Here is a 17,426-nt window from a genome sequence, read left to right as displayed (position 1 = left end):
GCGCAGAGGCATGTGGGAAATGTAGTCCCGGGTAGGGAGGGCCTGGTCCTCGCCTTAACGGGCTGCGTGGGATGCGCAAGCGCGGGCGCGAGTGGGCAGGGCGGGAGCGCGCCGTGGACCTCCTGGCTTGAGGTTCAGCTGAAGCGGCACCGGCTTCGAGGCTGCACGGGGGTGAATGAGGCGCTCGCTGCCAGCTTGGGTTTGAGGTGTCTTTGCGGAACTGCTACTTGGGTTTACAGAGACGTCTTGGCACTAGCAGTGCCTAATACATGTACTAGACATACGGCAGGTGCTCTTATATATATACCCAAGCAGGACGTAGGTACATCAAGTCTCAATATCCCCAAACTCTTAGCAGAATCTGGACACACAGAGGTTGCTCGCGCTCTGTTTCCCTTCCCCACTTCCTCCTCTCTTTAGGTTTTTTTCCTTTTTCCCTCCTGCACTTGTGAAGGTATAATTCTATAAAAGCCTACTAGGTTAAGGGGGTTGATATTGTCATTTAGATATTGTTTGTCCTTACCAATTAAAAAAAAAATTCCAGTTCTAGTAATTACTGAGATTACTCAGGGTGTCTATTTCTATTAGTACCACCAGGTTTTGCTTCAAGTATTTTCAAGCCCTGTTAAGTGCATGCATTTATGACTGTTTTCCTGATGATGAGGTCTGAAAAGTAAACATTAGGAAGGGTGTCCTCAGATGAGTAATAATTGAATTTGTCCTGTGCTGAGTTCATTCAGGAAAGAAACTGGATAAGCCTGCTGGGGACCACACTGCAACATCCTTCTCATCTTAAAATGTTTATGTATTGGTTCATAGATAGAAGAGTTTTTCGTCTCTCAAAAAACTTCAGGAAACATCTGAAAATATCTAGGCTTATCTTAAATCTCACTTTTTTTAACAGTTAAATGTATATAGAGTAGAAGATAAATGAAAATTATGGTAGTGGATTTGTCTCTTTCTACTTTTAGTTCATTTTGGTTTTGCTTCATGTAACAATATTTTAAAGCTGTTAGTACAGTATATGCACATTTATGATTGTGTGTCTTCCTAATGAATTGACCCTTCTGTTATGAAACATTTCTATGTCTCTTGTCTTGACATCTGTTTTTTTTAGTACAGTCACTCTGGGCTTGCCAGGTTGTGATGGTGGTAAAGATCCTACATGCCAATGCAAGAGATTTTAAGAGACTCAGATTGGATCCCTGGGTCAGGAAGATCCCCTGGAGAAAGGGATTGCAACCCACTCCAGTATTCTTGCCTGGGAAATCCAATGGACAGGGGAATCTTGTGGGCTACAGTCCACAGGGTCATGAAGAGTCAGACACGACTGAGACTGGTACGCACGCAGGTACCCATTGCATTAAAAATGTATGATGAACTTCACTAAAGAGTATGGGGGGGAAAGAAGCTGATCTAAGTAACTGGAAATGAGTAGAAACTGTAAGTCTAGAGACAAATGTACATAAATGGTGTCTGGGTAAACAGTTCTGAAACCACTACATGTATACTGTAGTATGTATTTAATACATGTATTAAACAAACAAATAGATGGATGAAAGACAATGAAAGCCAGGTTTTTCAGTCTTGGAGTGGGAGATTCCAAACCACCAAGCAGGGAAGGTAAGAGGGTTCTGGTCACCAATTACAATGTGTGTGAAGAATTCTCCACACACCACCAAGCAATTTTTGGACACCAGCTGGATGTCCTACAATTCAGCCCAATTCAGACACCGTTTACTCAGAGATAGCATCAGATTGCACAGGTTGAGGGCTTGGTCCTGTAAGATTGCTCACCCCCATCACTTTAGATGCAAATTGTAAGCCCAGATTGTTACCTGTGTTTCTGACCAGTTGGTTATGTTCTCACAACCCCTCAAATTAATCAGTCCCTGAGGTTTGATTAATTTGCTGCAATGGCTTACAGAACTAAGGAAAACTGTTTACTTACTAGATTACCAATTTATTACGAAGAATATTAAAGGATATGAATGAACAGCCAGATGAGATATGGAGGGGAAAGTTATCATGGAGTTTGGGGCCTATGGGGCACAGTGACACATTGATGCATTCTGATTCCCTAACCTAGAAGCTCTCTGAACCCCCTCCTTTTGGGTTTTTATGGAGGTTTCATTACATAGCCCAATTTCTAGCCCTTCTCCATCCCCAGAGGTGGGATGGTGACAAAGGAGAGAAAAAGAGGGTCTGAAAGTTTCAACCTCTAGTCACATGGTGGACTCCACTGGCTACCGGATCCCATCCTTGGGTGCTTTCCAAAAGTTACTTCTTGGGCTTCTCTGGTGCTCCAGTGGTTAAGAATCCATGTGTCAATGCAGGGGACACGGGTCTGATCCCTTATCCAGGAGCATCCTACATGCCACTGGGCAACTAAGCCCATGAGCCACAACTACTGAGTCTGCATACAGCAACTACTGAAGCACTAGAAAGAGCCTATGCAGCAATGAATTCCCAGCACAACCAAAAGTAAATAATTTTTTAAAGGCTGATATCATCAGTGATATGTTGATAGCATGTACCTCTAATATGATGTTGTAAGAATGGCAGTTAGTGTGACCTTCTTCCCCCAGATTTAAACCCCTAGTCTAACTAGGAAAAGAACTTCAGACAATTACAACTTTGGGGACATTTTATAAAACTAGCCAGTGCTTCTCAAAACTGTCAAGGACATCAAAACCCAGGAAACTGGGACTTCCCTAATGGTCCAGTGGTAAACAGTCCTCATGCCAATGCAGGGCACACGGGTTTCATCCCTGGTCCTGGAATATCCCACATGCCACAGAGCAACTAAGGTCATGGGACAATACTACTGAAGCCCGCGCACTCTAGAGCCCTTGTCTGCAACAAGAGAAGCCATTATGGGAAGCCCGTGCACCACAAGGAAGAGTAGCCCCCGCTGGCTGCAGCTAAAGAAAGCCTAAGCACAGAAACGAAGACCCAAAGCAACCAAAACTAAATTTTAAAAAAATCAAGGAAATCCTGAGAAACTGTCACAGTCTTGAGCAGCATAAGGATACAGAGGACTAAATTTAATGTATCCTGGATAGGATCCTGGAACAGAAGGACATTAGGTAAAAACTAAGGACATTTGAGTATTGTTGTTCAGTCACTCAGTCGTGTGTAACTCTTTGCGACCCCATGCAGCATGCCAGGCTTCCCTGTCCTTCGCCATCTTCTGGAGCTTGCTCAAACTCATGTCCATTGAGTTGGTGATGGCATCCTCTGTCATCCCCTTCTCCTCCTACATTCAGTCTTTCTCAGGATCAGGGCCTTTTCTAATAAGTCAGCTCTTCATGTCAGGTGGCCAAAGTATTGGAGCTTCAGCCTCAGCGTCAGTCCTTCCAATGAATATTCAGGGCTGATTTCCTTTAGGATTGACTGGTTTGATCTCCTTGCTGTCCAAGGATGGAGTATGGGCTTCAGTTAATAAGAATATGTTAATGCAAATGTACCATATTAGTGTAGGATGTTAACAAAAAGAAAAACTGAATTCTCATTATTTGGGAACTCGACTATTTTTGCAACTTTTCTGTAGATCTAAAACCATTCTAAAAGAAAAAGCTTATTTAAAATAAAGTATGAGGCCATAGACAAGGAAGCCTGCTGTGATGCAATCCATAGGGTTGCAAAGAGTTGGACACAACTTAGCAACTGAACAACAGCAATTTAAAAATATAATAAAAGTGGAAATCATGAAAGAAAATGACATGTGAAAGGCAGTGTCAGAAATTCTAATGCCTAACAGAAATTCTAGAAGGAGAAACCAATAATAAGGAAGAAAAGGGAATTTTAAGGAAAAAAAGAAAAAAAGCAGATAAAAAATTTTCATGGGGGTGAAAAAAGACACAAATTTTCAAGTAAAAATTATAAAAGCTAAAATTTAAAGTACTCTTTCTTTTCCCAGGCCTACTTTTGAAAATGTTACATGCATTAATTATTTCTCAGAATAATCTCTTTGTGTCAGTACTATTTTGATCCTGTGACAGACACAGAAACCCAAGAGGTGAAGCAACCTGTCCAAAGTCACAGAGTAATTAGTAGAGGAGGCAGAATGCAAACCTGCTTTCTTTGTTAATAAAACTTTTTATTTTGACATAATATGAAACAGAAAAGTTGCAAAAACAGCACAAAGAATTTCTGTATACCTTTCACATAGATTCTATAAATGCTAACATTTACATTTATTTTACAATCCTATTTTTGCCTGAACAATTGGAATTTTATTCAGAAAAGTCGGTTGCCCACATAAGGCTCCTTTCCCCTAAATCCTTCAGTATATACATCCTAAAAGCAGACATTCTCTTTCATAATTTCCATTATTATAATTATCAAAATTATGAAATTTACATGCCTATAATACTTTTAATATTTACCTTATTCAAATTCACAATTGTTCAAATAAAGCCTTTATAGAAAAAATTTTTCTGGTCCAGGATCATATATTACACTTGTCATGTCTCTTTGGTCTCCTTTAACTTGAAACAGTTCGTCAAGTTTGATCCTTCTTGACAGTGACATTTTTGAAGAGTAAAGGCCAGTTGTAGAACATTGCTTGAATTGCATTTTTCTGTGATTTCCTTATGATTAAATTCTGGTATGCCCTTTGTTAGGAATATCACAGGAGTTGCTCTGTTCTTCTCAATGCATTATAACAGGAGATACAGGATATCATTTTGTAGCACAGTGGTTATGTTAACTTTGATTACTGGTTAAGTGGCTGTCTGCCAGGTTTCTTTACTGTAAAATTACTACTTTCCCCTTGTAATCAATATTTGTGGAGACAGACTTTAAAATGGTACGAAATTCTATTTTCTCATCAAATTTTCACTCACTAGTTTGGCATACATTGATGATTTTTTCTTAAAGTTTCTTTCTTTCTTTTCTGGCTGTGCTGGGTCTTTGTTGCTGTGCAGGCTTTTCTCTAGCTGTGGCAAGGGGCTACTCTCTAGTTGCGGGGCATGAGCTTCTCATTGCAGTGGCTTCTCTTGTTGGGGAGCATGGGCTCTACGGCATGCAAGCTTCAGTAGTTGTGGCGCATGGGCTTATATGTTTGATCTTCCTGGACCAGGGATCAAATTTGTGTCCCCTGCACTGGCAGGTGGATTCTTTCACCACTGAGCCACCAGGGAAGCCCCAACATTGATGATTCCTAGCAGAATCAATGATTACTGTGATGGCTGACTGATGGTGATTTTCTAATTTCACCATACCTTCTATTAATACATTAGTAAGTTGGCATTTTACTATTAAATGTATTATAGTCACTGGGTTAGTCAATGATTTTACTCAATCTGCTACTATCATGACCTATTTTGATGCTCAGATTGCCCAGATTTGGCCAGTGAGAACTCCTTGAAATACTGTAATTTTCTGACATATTTCATCCATTTTTTGAGCACTTCCCTACTTTCTACTTTCACAGAATGTTCCAACCACATCTAATGTTTTCTCTGCTCAGCCTTTTATGCTGTTTCTCCAAGGCTTCCTTGTTTCTTGGATCTGGGTGCTGGATATTCTCATTGCTACAAAGTATAATTGCTTCTATGTTCTTTCTGCTACAGGGACATACATACACACATTCTGATATGTATTTCTAAATTTATTTTTTTAAAACATCACTTTAAAAAGTGATACTCCCAACTGCAATCCAATACCACAGAATTCATTCTAGCCTCCTCCTTTCCATATTGTAACTCCCTTCTCCAGCAACAATAAATTTGGCTATTTATTTACTCCCATAATACTTTTTTGCCTGATTCTAGAATACATGAATTAGTTTCAGAATTACGAATCTATATAGCTGTGTAAACCAATCCTACTAACTAGAGTTAATTATTTGTTTATGTGTTCTTTTTGTTCTGTCTGTAGCCTGAGGAAATACAGTCAAATTGTCTTCAAAAGTTGCTTGCCTGTCTTTTTTCCTCATTTAGTATGAAGGAAACATTTGTTTTTGCTCATGTTCCAACTTAAGGTCTCTCTTCTGTGATTCACTTAAAAAAACTGAACTATAGTTGATTTACAATATTGTGTTAATTGTAGGTGTACAGCAAAGTGATTCAGTTATTTATATATATATTTTTTTCAGATTACTTTTCATTAGAGGTTATTACAAGACATTGAATACAGTTCCATGTGCTATACAGCAAATCCTTATCTATTTTATATATAGTGGTACGCACCTGTTAGTCCCATACTCTTTATTACTTTCCCCTTTGGTTGTTAACTGACTTTTAAAATTTGCAAAACATTCATATCGTCCCCAAAGTAAAAAAAAAAAGAACACACACAAAAGGAATGTGTCACTTCCCTATCCCCTCATGTACTAAAATTCCCTGTGTATTTGGGTCTATTTATGGAATTCTTTTCTATTTCACTGTTCATGCATGAGTACCACAATGTTTCAATTATAGGGACTTTTCAGCATTTTTAATTCTCCTTGGACTAGTATCCCCTTTGACGCTTTTCTTTTTCAGTGTTAATCAGGCTATTCTTACATAAAACCTGTATTGCTACCACTATGGGTACTTTATACACTTCAGATTAAAAAATTAACTGAATTGTTCCCCTTCAGTAATTCTCCTTCCCGGTATATTTTCTCTGTGTGACCCTTATCAATATCTGAAGTTTTATAAGTTAGGTACTCACTGGTTGTCTGCTTTCCAGATTTTCTTGGAGATTGGGGATCTTGTAATAAACAAATGTAAAAAGATGCTCAACTACTTATTTACCAAGAAAATACTAAAGCACATACCAGAAATGGGGCTGTAAGGTTGAAGGGGTTGTAAACTGGCACTACAATGATATTCTTTGTTTGTTTGTTTGTTTGATGTGGACAGTTTTTCAAGTCTTTACTGAATTTGTTACAATACTGCTCTGTTTTATGTTTTGGTTTTTTGGCTGCAAGCATGTAAGATCCTGGCTACCTGACTAGGGATCGAACTCGCACTTCCTGCATTGGAAGGTGAATTCTTAACCCCTGGACTGTCAGGTAAGTTCCCCAACATTCTCTTCTATGGTAATATCTAGTGAGGATGAGAGTGAACATAACCTGTGGCTTACCAATCTCAGAGAAAACCTTGCTTATGAATAGCAAGAAACATATATTCAATAAGATTTTTCAGTGAGAAATTATATGTAACCTAAATATTGACCAATAAAAAGCCTAAATACATATTATGTATTTAGAACAGGGCTAGGGGTTTTCAATTCTACTGAAAAGCACGTTAAATCCAAAATAAACCAAGCAGCTGTTTGGACAGCATGCTGAGTTGCTTTCCTCACCAGATAACCATACACCTGCCATAATGCTGACATTTCCATCCCTGAAGCCTCTCTTTTTTGGTAAGGGAAACATCTGCCAAAGTGGGATTATATCTACAATAGGTATTGGGAATGGGAGTTCTATACTGAAGTATGAGATACACTGCATTAGATAAAACAAAACACTTCATAGTCTTTTGATAGGCACTTAATGTGATTTTTACCCCCTCAAGAAATACAAAATACAGCACTCTCATGCTTTGGCCACCTGATGCAAAGAGCTGACTCACTGGAAAAGACCTGGATGCTGGGAAAGATTAAAGGCAGGAGAAGAGGATGATAGAGGATGAGATGGCTGGATGGCATCACTGACTCAAGGGACATGAGTTTGAGCAAGCTCCCAGAGATGGCAAAGGACAAGGAGACCTGGCATGCTGCAGTCCATGGGGTTGCAAAGAGTTGGATACGACTGAGCGACTGAACAACATGCTCATTAGAGCACAAAATCATTTTCTGTAAGAACCATTAAGTAGCAGTGTCTTGTGGAACATACTTTAAGAAATTTTGAGTTAATGTAATGTGCCCCAAACACTTCTATTAACAAGAAAATGTTACCAGAGAGAAACACACTGACCTGTTAGAAAAATCTAATTTTATTATAGCACCTAAAATACTTGTGTTACATTTTTGTGTAAACACTGTGCACTGTCTACAAATTAAAAGCATTTGTAAATCATGAGTGGGAGAGATTTGCTATTCTAAATGATGAATGATCATTCAGTGACATCTAGCCAGTCTGCCCACTTTATAAGAGTGGCATTAATTTGACTGAAAAAAAAAATTTCTTTATTATGGTACTTCTCATTTTCTCCTGTTGAAGGTATTAATTTTTTAAGTATTGAATACCTATTTTTCACAGTAATTTTTCATTCCTTTTATAAAATTAATGAGGCTAACACAAACAACAAAAAGAAGAGAAGGAATCTAAAAGATAACTGGGGCTGGATCATGTCATTTCCCCCAACACTGTCACATTGCTCAAGTTAGAAAACCTAAAATCTGGATGCCTAACTAAATCACAAAAGGTCAGGCCCCAGGTATTCCTGGTAAACCATTTTATGGTTTATGATTGTTTTATTAGACTACTGAGTTCAATTTACTTACCTCTTTTTGGAATGTATGCATGTATCTCAAATGATACTGGTCTAGATTTTGCTTTTTAGGAGTTATCCTCATCTAATTTTATTATTGGGATATTTGCCTTGTAGAATGACTCTGAAAAGTTTTGTTAGAGATTATCTATTCTTTAAAACTTTCTTGCCTGCAAAATTATTGACCCTAGTTTTTTAAAAAACAAGAGCATAACTATATTTATTTTCCCTTTCCTATAGATCGCTTACATTATAAAACCTGTTACAAAATCTATAAATTGTTTAAAATATAAAATAAATGAAATATAAAGTAGATTGTTCAGGTTTTCTATAGAATCTTGAGTCAACTTTGATCATTTAGGTTTCTCTAAATAGTTCATTCTCCTTATTTTTATACATAATGAAATATATGTATATTATAGTACATTCATGAACTTAAAAACTTTTAAATCTTTGATATACGTAACTATTCACAATTCCCATACATAAAGCTGTAACTGAATCATTTTTTTTCCCTCAGTAATAACTGTTGATTCTATATTAATGGTCTTTTCAAGGAGAATATTCTTGGATAAAATCTACCAGTTTCTTATTCTACTTATACTTTTAAAAAATTGTATTTTTACCTTTATTGTATGAATTACTCCCTGCTATTTACCTTAATTTAAAAAAAAAAATGTTTTATGGGAATTCCCCAGCAGTCCAGTTTTAGAACTTCTTGCTTTCACTGCATAGGGCCTGGATTCAGTCCTGGTGGGGGAACTAAGATTGCACAACCCATGCAGTGTGGCCAAAAAAAAATTTTTGTTCTGGCTTCAGCTAAATGCTTTTTTTTCAGTACATTTATCGACTTCCTGCTGTGTGACAGGCACAGTAGGTATGGCAACAGAGTGCCGAACTAATTCTCAAGGCAGGTTTTCTAAATGCATCAAGGTTACTATTTTTCTACCAAGTAGCGTTTTAGTGACTTCCCACAAATTTTTACCTGGAGGTATCAAATTATCACTTATCATGAATAGTTTAAAATTTCAGATTTTCTACTTAAACACTTTATTATGGAAATTTTTAAATATATGCAAAGGTAGTAAAAATAGGACAATGAACCCTATGTTCCCATTATTCAAGCTTCAACAATTAGCAACATTTTGCTGATCTTATTTCATCTGTCCTTTCCACTTTTCACTTTTCTTCAGTATTAAAAGCAAATCATACACATGACATAATTTTATCTTTGAATACTTCAGTATGGATCTCTAATGCATAAGGATTTGTACACACACCCAAACGAATGCCATCATCATGCCTAACAAATGAATTCTTGTTGTTGTTTAGTTACTAAGTTATATCTGACTCTTTTGCAACCCGATGGACTGTAGCCTGCTAGGCTCCTCTGTACATGAGATTTTCCACAAGAATATTGGAATGGGTTGCCATTTCCTTCTCCAGGTCATCTTCCTGACCCAAGGATTGAACCCGTCTCCTACATTGCAGGAGGATTTACTACTGAGCCACCTGGGAAGCCCAACAAATGAATAAAAATAATTTAATACCCATCTTAGGTTACCTTTTCACAATAATTTAAGTTTTTTTAAAAAATTTTGCTTGTCAGAATCAGGATTGTATTGAATATATTCTTATTTTCTGTATTCTTGATGTTCTGGCATTTAGATACTTGATCTTGGAGCAACTATCCCTTCTAGAGATAGCAAATTCCTTGACAAATGGCTCCCCTGTGAGCATGCTTTGATATGCAAACCAATAAATCTAAAGTTGAAACCCTTTTATCAAACATCTCCTTTAGCAAACTCTCAGACACCAAGCCAATATTCTTCCTGTTCTAAATCACCCCAGAGCCAAGTACTGGACAATTAAGGACCACCGCTGTAGCTCTGAGTCCACAAAATTATTCAATCTATCTAAGTCCTAAACTTGCTCAATGTACCTACCTGGCTTCACATCACCCATTCCTTCCTGGGAAAACTCAAGTAAAGTTTCTGGGTCATGCGCTGCCCTTTCCTGCCTTCTGCCTCCTAACAGGACTAGCTGTTTCTTCCATGTGGTCCTATATGCATGTGGTGCTTCCTGTTAGTAGAAATCTCTGCCAATAAGCTTCTTCCATCACGATAATCATTTCCATGTCTTCCTATCTTACCATACCAGATTAAAGCAAATCCTGGGTACATTTTAACACAAGCATCTCAATACATTGCATACACTATATTCAATTAATATATCTCTTAAGTCTCTTTTAATTTGTAAAATTGCTTTTACTGTCTCATATTGGTTAAGAAAGTAGGCCTTTTATTTTGTTAAATTTCCCACATTTTGGATTTGGCTGTTAGCTTTGTGTCATTAATTTGTTCATTTATTTCCCAAGTTTCCTGAAAACTGGTAGGTTTAGAGACCAAATTACACTTCTGAATCAATATTTTGGACAAGAATATGCCACAGGTAGTATTGCATCCATTGCATTGCATCAAGAAGCAATTAGTTCTGCTGATTTAGAGACGTTACTATTGATTACTGGGTTGTCATTCTGCCCCATCCATTAAAATCTTCCTATAATCTTTCACCTAATGGTTTTCATACCCACTGATATCATCAAGATCCACTAATTCATAAGTAAAAAGTGTGATTGCTTGGATTCTATCATTCCTTTGACCTTCATTAGCTGGAATTCTCTAATAATAAAGAACTTTCCTTCACCACCTTCTGGTTGTCTTATCTAGTCCATAAAGGAAATATATAGTTCGTAAAGGAAAGGCAAGATAAGTGCTCCATTTTCCTTGTTTATTAATAAATGCCCTAATGTGCTCTGTAACTGATCAATACATTTGATCAGATAAAAAAAGAAGCTAGCAAAGGCTATAGCAATCACAACAAAAGGACACAGGATCCAAGCTGAGGGAATCCCCACTGGCTGAAGATAAGATTAATTTGAGCATTTTTTTTAAAGGCTACAATGGATTTTTTTAAAGTGATACAGGACTTAGAAGTGATTTTTAATTTCCAAATAGTTTCTTTTTATCTTATCCTTTAACACTTTATTTAATTGAAGTATAGTTGATTTATAATACTGTGTTTTAGGTGTACAGCACAGTGATTCAGTTTTATATATATGTACATATATATATACACACACATATGTGTATATATATACAGTGTATTATATTCACATATATAGTGAATATATATATTCTTTTAAAATATTATTTTCCATTATGTTATTATATTGAATGCAGTTCCCACTGCTATACAGTAAATCCTTGTTGTTCACCTATTTTATATATGGTAGTGTGTATCTGTTAATCCTATACTTCTGATTTATCCCTCCATTTCCCTTTTGATAACCATGCTTGTTTTCTGTTTGTGAGTCTGTTTCTGTTTTGTAAGTAAGTTTATATGTATTATTTTGTTTCCACATATAAATGATACAATATTTGTTTTTCTTTGACTTACTTCACTTAGTATGATAATCTCTAGGTCCATCCCTCCTTCGTTAATTTTAAATCAAATTTATACTGAGACAGAGAACATACGATTGTAGAATATCTTCTCTTTTTTGCTTGTTTGGGTTTTTTCCGCCATGCCACAGAGCATGTAGTTCCCTGACTACAGACGGAACCCGTTTCCCCTGCAGTGAAAGTGCAGATTCTTAACCACTGGACCACCAGGTGAGTCCCTAGAATATCTTCTTTTTTATGAACAAATTGAAAAAGAACTTACTTTCAAGAATTTTAGCAAGAATAAGTTGGAATTTCCCTGGTGGTCGAGTGGCTAAGATTCTACACTCCCAATGCAAGTGGCCTGGGTTTGATCCCTGGTCAGGGAACTAGATCCCATATGCTACAAGAGTTCACATGCTGCAACTAAGAACTGGGGTAGCCAAAAAAATAAATAAAAATAAAAAATATTTTAAAAATGAATAAGTTTTCTGGCATTCAATAACTGATGAGTGTTGATAGAAGGCATTTCTATATTCATTGTGCTCATAGTCTTTCATATGGATTTTCAAGACAGTAACATAATAAAACAAAATTTAGTAGCTTAAAATAACAACCATTGTATCTCATGATTGTGTGGGTCAGGAATTTGGGTAGGAGCTCAGATGGTCAATTTTTTTGTTCTACATGGCATCAACTGAGGTCACCTGTAGGAACTTAGCTGATGGCTGGTCTGGAGCATCCAAAACTGTTTACTCAAATATCTGGTGTTTTCGTGGGCATATCTGGAAGATGGCACAGTAGAGTGCCTCTCCTTCTCTAGGTAGTCTCAGGGCCTTTTCATGTGGTGTCTTCAGCAGAGTAGCCAGGCTTTTTAACATAACAGTTTAAGGTCTGGAGAGAGTATTCCAAGAGATAAGGTAAAATCTACCAGGAAAATCTGGGTCCAGACACTAGCACAGCAGTACTTCTACTATTCTACTGCTCAAAGCAGTCAGTTGACCCAGATTCTCAGGGAAAGCATGTGGATTTTACTTCTTGATGGATGGAGTGTCAAATAATTTGCAGCAATTTTTACTCTGCCACAGTATTATAATTTTATAAATGAAGAAATTATAGTATGGAGCAGTTAAGCATCTTGTTCAGTATAACACAAGTAGGAAAGTGATGGGCTACAGATGACGATAAATGTCTTCCCCACATTTGTTATATTAATAAGATGAGTTTGTAGAACGAATGGGAAGATTCTCAGATCTGAGTGATGATGGAATACAGTAAATTAACACATTCTGTTAATGATATAAACCCCCTTATGCCAAGTCAGGTGTATGAATGAAGCAAAAGGGACTAATTACTACATTCACAGACTGTTCTACAACACAGGACTGACAAAGCATTCTCATATTTTTACATTATGAATTTTCAGATGATGGGTAAGGTGTGAATGTTGTCTAAAGGCCTTCTTACATTCCTTACATTCATAAGGTTTCTCACCAGAATGAATTCTCAGATGTTGAATAAGAGATGAATTAAGTCTAAAGGCTTTCCTACATTCCTTACATTCAAAAGGTTTTTCACCAGTATGAATGCTCTGATGTAGGGTAAGTTTTTGGCGCAATCTAAAGGCCTTCCCACATTCCTTACATTTATAGGGTTTCTCACCAATATGAATACTCTGATGTTGTGTAAGTTGTGAGAGTAGTCTAAAGGCTTTCCCGCATTCCTTACAGTCATAGGGTTTAACACCAATATGAATACTCTGGTGTGAAATAAGTTGTGAGTAACGACTAAAGGCCTTCCAGCATTCCTTACATTCATAAGGTTTCTCACCAGTGTGAATTCTGTGATGAAGAATAAGATGATAACCACGACTAAAAGTCTTTCCACATTCCTTACATTCATAGGGCTTCTCACCAGTATGAATTCTCTGATGGAGTGTCAGTTGTTGTCGTACTCTAAAGGCCTTCCCACATTCTTTACATTCATAGGGTTTCTCCCCAGTATGAAGTTTGTGATGTACTCTAAGGCCAGACCCACACAAAAAGGCCTTCCCACATTCTTTACATTCATAGAGTTTGTCAGCAATATTAAGCTTCTGATGTCGAGTAAGATGTGCATACTGCCTAAAGGCTTTCCCACATTCTGTACATACATAGGGTTTCTCACCAGTATGAATCCTCTGATGGAGAGTAAGTTGTCCACGAACTCTGAAGGCCTTCCCACATTCTTTACATACATAGGGTTTCTCACCAATATGAATTTTCTGATGTACTCTAAGTTCTGGGCCACACATGAAAGATTCCCCACATTCCTTACATTCATAGAGTTTTTCACCAGAATGAAGTCTCTGATGTCGAGTAAGATGTGCTGTCTGTCTAAATGCCATCCCACATTCCTTACATTCATAAGGTTTCTCACCAGTATGAATTCGATGATGAAATGTAAGTTGTTGGCGTACTCTAAAGGCCTTCCCACATTCCTTACATTCATAGGGTTTCTCAACATAATGAATTCTCTGACGTGAGGAAAGAGATGAGCGTTTTTGGTAAGGGGACATTTTTTGAGATGTGATTTTCACTTGGTTGAAATATTCCTCTTGTCCTTCAAATCTTCTTTTGGACTCCCAATCATTTTTTAAAATGAAGCTTTTAAGGCCATGGGTTTTAATTCTTTCCATTATTTTCCACTGGGATAAGTTTATTTCATAAATGTCATTTTCTGAAGATAACTTCTTGATCTCACAGTTGGTCTCTAAATCTGAAAGAAAACAAGAGAGCAAACACATGGTTTTTCTTTTTCTAAAAGAAGTACATCTGGACTTCCCTGGTAGTCCAGTGGTTAAGAATCCACCTGACAATGCAGGGGACATGGGTACAGTCACTGGTCTGGAAACTAAGATCCCGCAAGTCACAGGGCCACTAAGCTGATGCGCCACAACTACTCAGCCTGTGCTCTAGGGCCTGCAAGCTGCAACTATGAGCCTGTGTGTTGCAGCTACTAAAGCCCATGCGCCTAGAGCCTGTGCTCTGCAATAAGAGAAGCCACCACAGTTGTAGCCCACTCAATGCAATAAATAACAGCCCCCTACTCACTGCAACTAGAGAAAGCCCACGCACAGCAATGAAGACCTAGCGCAGCAAAAAATAATTTTAAAAAATATATAAACTGCAGCAGGTAACATTTTAAAAAAGAAGTAAAATTTCTCCTGTAGAAATAAAAGACAACCAAAGTACTACCCAATGAAATTCTAAAAATAGCTACACAATTTGGAAAAAAAAAAAAAAAAAAGGCAACACCAGGAAAATCAAAGTTCACATAGGAAAGTAAGATTGATGATTAAGTAAACATTTTGAATCTGTGGTTCTCATATTGAGATCATGAATCAGAATCACAAAGGAGCTTTTTATAAATATTATGATTTAGATACCACTTAAACCACATGGATCAGATTCTACAGTCCTAGACAGTAATATATTTAATATTCCCCTCAGGATCATTCTGATGGAGAAAGATTGAAAATTCATACTTAAATTTTTCAACAATTTCTCTTTATTCTTAGAATAAAATCAAACTTGTTGTTAAAAGACCTCTGCTTACCTATAATACATCACCTCCAACCACTGTTCTCTTTACTGCTACCAGGAGAAGCCACAACCCACTTCAGTATTCTTGCCTGGAGAATCCCATGGACAGAGGAGCCTGACAAGCTACAGTCCATGGGGTTGCAAAGAGCTGGACATGACTTAAGCAACTGAACACACATGCACACACAGAGAGGCAACTTTTCAGATCTTAGAACATATTCCCACTTACTTTCATTGTACTTTTCAGTCTGCTCTATTTCCCAAAATCTGTTTGGGCCATTTGCATGGCTGACCCCTTCTCACTCTGAGGTCTTAGATTAAGTAACTCTAAGGCTGACTCTATTGACAGCATCTAAAGCTATATCCTTATTACACAGTTGACCCTTGAAAAACATGGGTTTGAACTGCACAAGTCCACTTATACATGAAATTTTTTCAATAAATATACAAACATATATGTGCAGAATATTGTGTACAAGACTTGTATTGAAGTGGATAGGCTATCCTTACATAGGCATAAGGTGAGTGATATTTAATACAAAATTAATGTGTTAGCTTTCTTACTGTTTTATAACTTTGCTTTCAAAGAATCACATTACTGTACACAGTGCTTCTCTCTCTTGTAATTAGAGTAACCACATATCAGCCTACCATCACAGGTAAGAAGTTTTGTAAAAAACGTTTTCAATACATTTTATGAATATGACTGTAATACTATATGCCATAAGTTTTATGCTGATTCATTCATTACTGTATAGGCTAGGCCACTATTAAGCATTCATATCAATTATACTAGGCTACCATAAAGCAATCATATTCTTCATTTTTGATGCATGAGTTATTATATCTGTAAATAAATATTAATTTTTTCACATTATCTTTTCATTTTAGATGTCCAATGTTCGTAATACATTAATACCTACTGTGTTTTATATCATATAAGACAATATTGATGTAGGTTCTGACAATTTATTTTATAAACAAACAACATAAACCTATCGTATCAATAAATATAGTACAGCACTATAAAGTATTTTCCTTTATTATTTTCTTAATAATACTTTCTTTTCTCAAGCTAATCTTATAAGAATATAGTATATAATATATATAACATATAAAATATGTGTTAATCAACTGTTATTGGTAAGGCTTTTGATCAACAATAGGCTATTAGTAGTTCAGTGTGGGGGTAGTTAAAAGTTATATGTAGATTTTTGCCTATGCTGGGGGTCAATATCCTAAACCTTGGGTTGTTCATACATATATATCAACACAGATTTTTTGGCTCTTACTCACCTGGATATTGTCTTCTTCCTTTCCTCACTACTTTCCAGGGCTCTTTTCCTTGCTCTAATAAGGAAATCACATCTGGTTTAGAAATGAAGCATCCTGGACAGAAGGAAAGAAATACAGGTGACATGGAATAATAATAAATTCAAAATTACTTTGATTCAGTTTTGGTTAAATTTTTAATAAACTATAGGTCAAACTGTAATTGATAAAGCCTTTATAACAAGAAAAATAAGATGATTTAAAAATATCATGTTAAAATTACATAGGAAATGGAGATTATAAAGGAAAGAAAAAAGTCTTATTTTAATTTACATTCACACAAGTACTCCTTTTCTTGAAAGCAATAGTGGTTGAGAGACTGTCCTGGTTCAATCTTGCCTCTGCCATATCCCCGTAGTGTGACCTTGGACAAGTTATTACTATGCTTTATTTTCCTCACCTATAAAATAGGGATAATTATAGTACCTATCTTACATGAATGTTCACATTGCCTAGAATCTATTTTATTAGTTATTATTTATCATTGTTATTTTAATGAGAGAAAAAAGTTTCTTGAGGCATTTACTACTTTTTTTCCTTGGGATATCCATACAACGTTAAATGCAAAGTTCTTCGATTTTTAACTTTCAATCATACAAGTAGGTAGAAACGAATATGTTTATTAACAAAAAGAAAAA

The 17,426-nt window shown here is 36.6% G+C and overlaps 1 protein-coding gene and 1 long non-coding RNA gene across 4 annotated transcripts in view; one reads left to right on the top strand and one right to left on the bottom strand.

Moving 5' to 3' along the window:
- LOC101122457 (zinc finger protein 14 homolog) overlaps positions 1 to 17,426 on the bottom strand; it is an 86,969-nt gene that overhangs the window by 20,846 nt on the left and 48,697 nt on the right. For 2 of the 3 annotated variants that reach the window (XM_015099962.4, XM_027977417.3), the window contains 2 exons: positions 16,753 to 16,845; positions 7,914 to 14,629 (listed from right to left, as the gene is read on the bottom strand). In XM_015099962.4, coding sequence (XP_014955448.2) covers positions 13,272 to 14,629; positions 16,753 to 16,845 — 1,451 coding nt within the window. In that variant the 3' untranslated portion in view covers positions 7,914 to 13,271. Of the gene's footprint in view, positions 1 to 7,913; positions 14,630 to 16,752; positions 16,846 to 17,426 lie in introns of those variants that run through there. The other variant, XM_012190252.5, reaches the window with a different exon arrangement.
- On the top strand, positions 15 to 8,017 carry LOC132657754 (uncharacterized). Its single transcript, XR_009596320.1, has 2 exons — positions 15 to 7,006; positions 7,512 to 8,017. It is a non-coding gene; the product is annotated as an uncharacterized LOC132657754 (long non-coding RNA).

This window comes from Ovis aries, chromosome 14 (genome assembly GCF_016772045.2).
Source record: "Ovis aries strain OAR_USU_Benz2616 breed Rambouillet chromosome 14, ARS-UI_Ramb_v3.0, whole genome shotgun sequence".
Taxonomy (NCBI): Eukaryota; Metazoa; Chordata; class Mammalia; order Artiodactyla; family Bovidae; genus Ovis; species Ovis aries.
The sequence above is the reverse complement of the archived record's forward strand: the minus strand, read 5'-3'. Positions and strand labels throughout refer to the sequence as shown.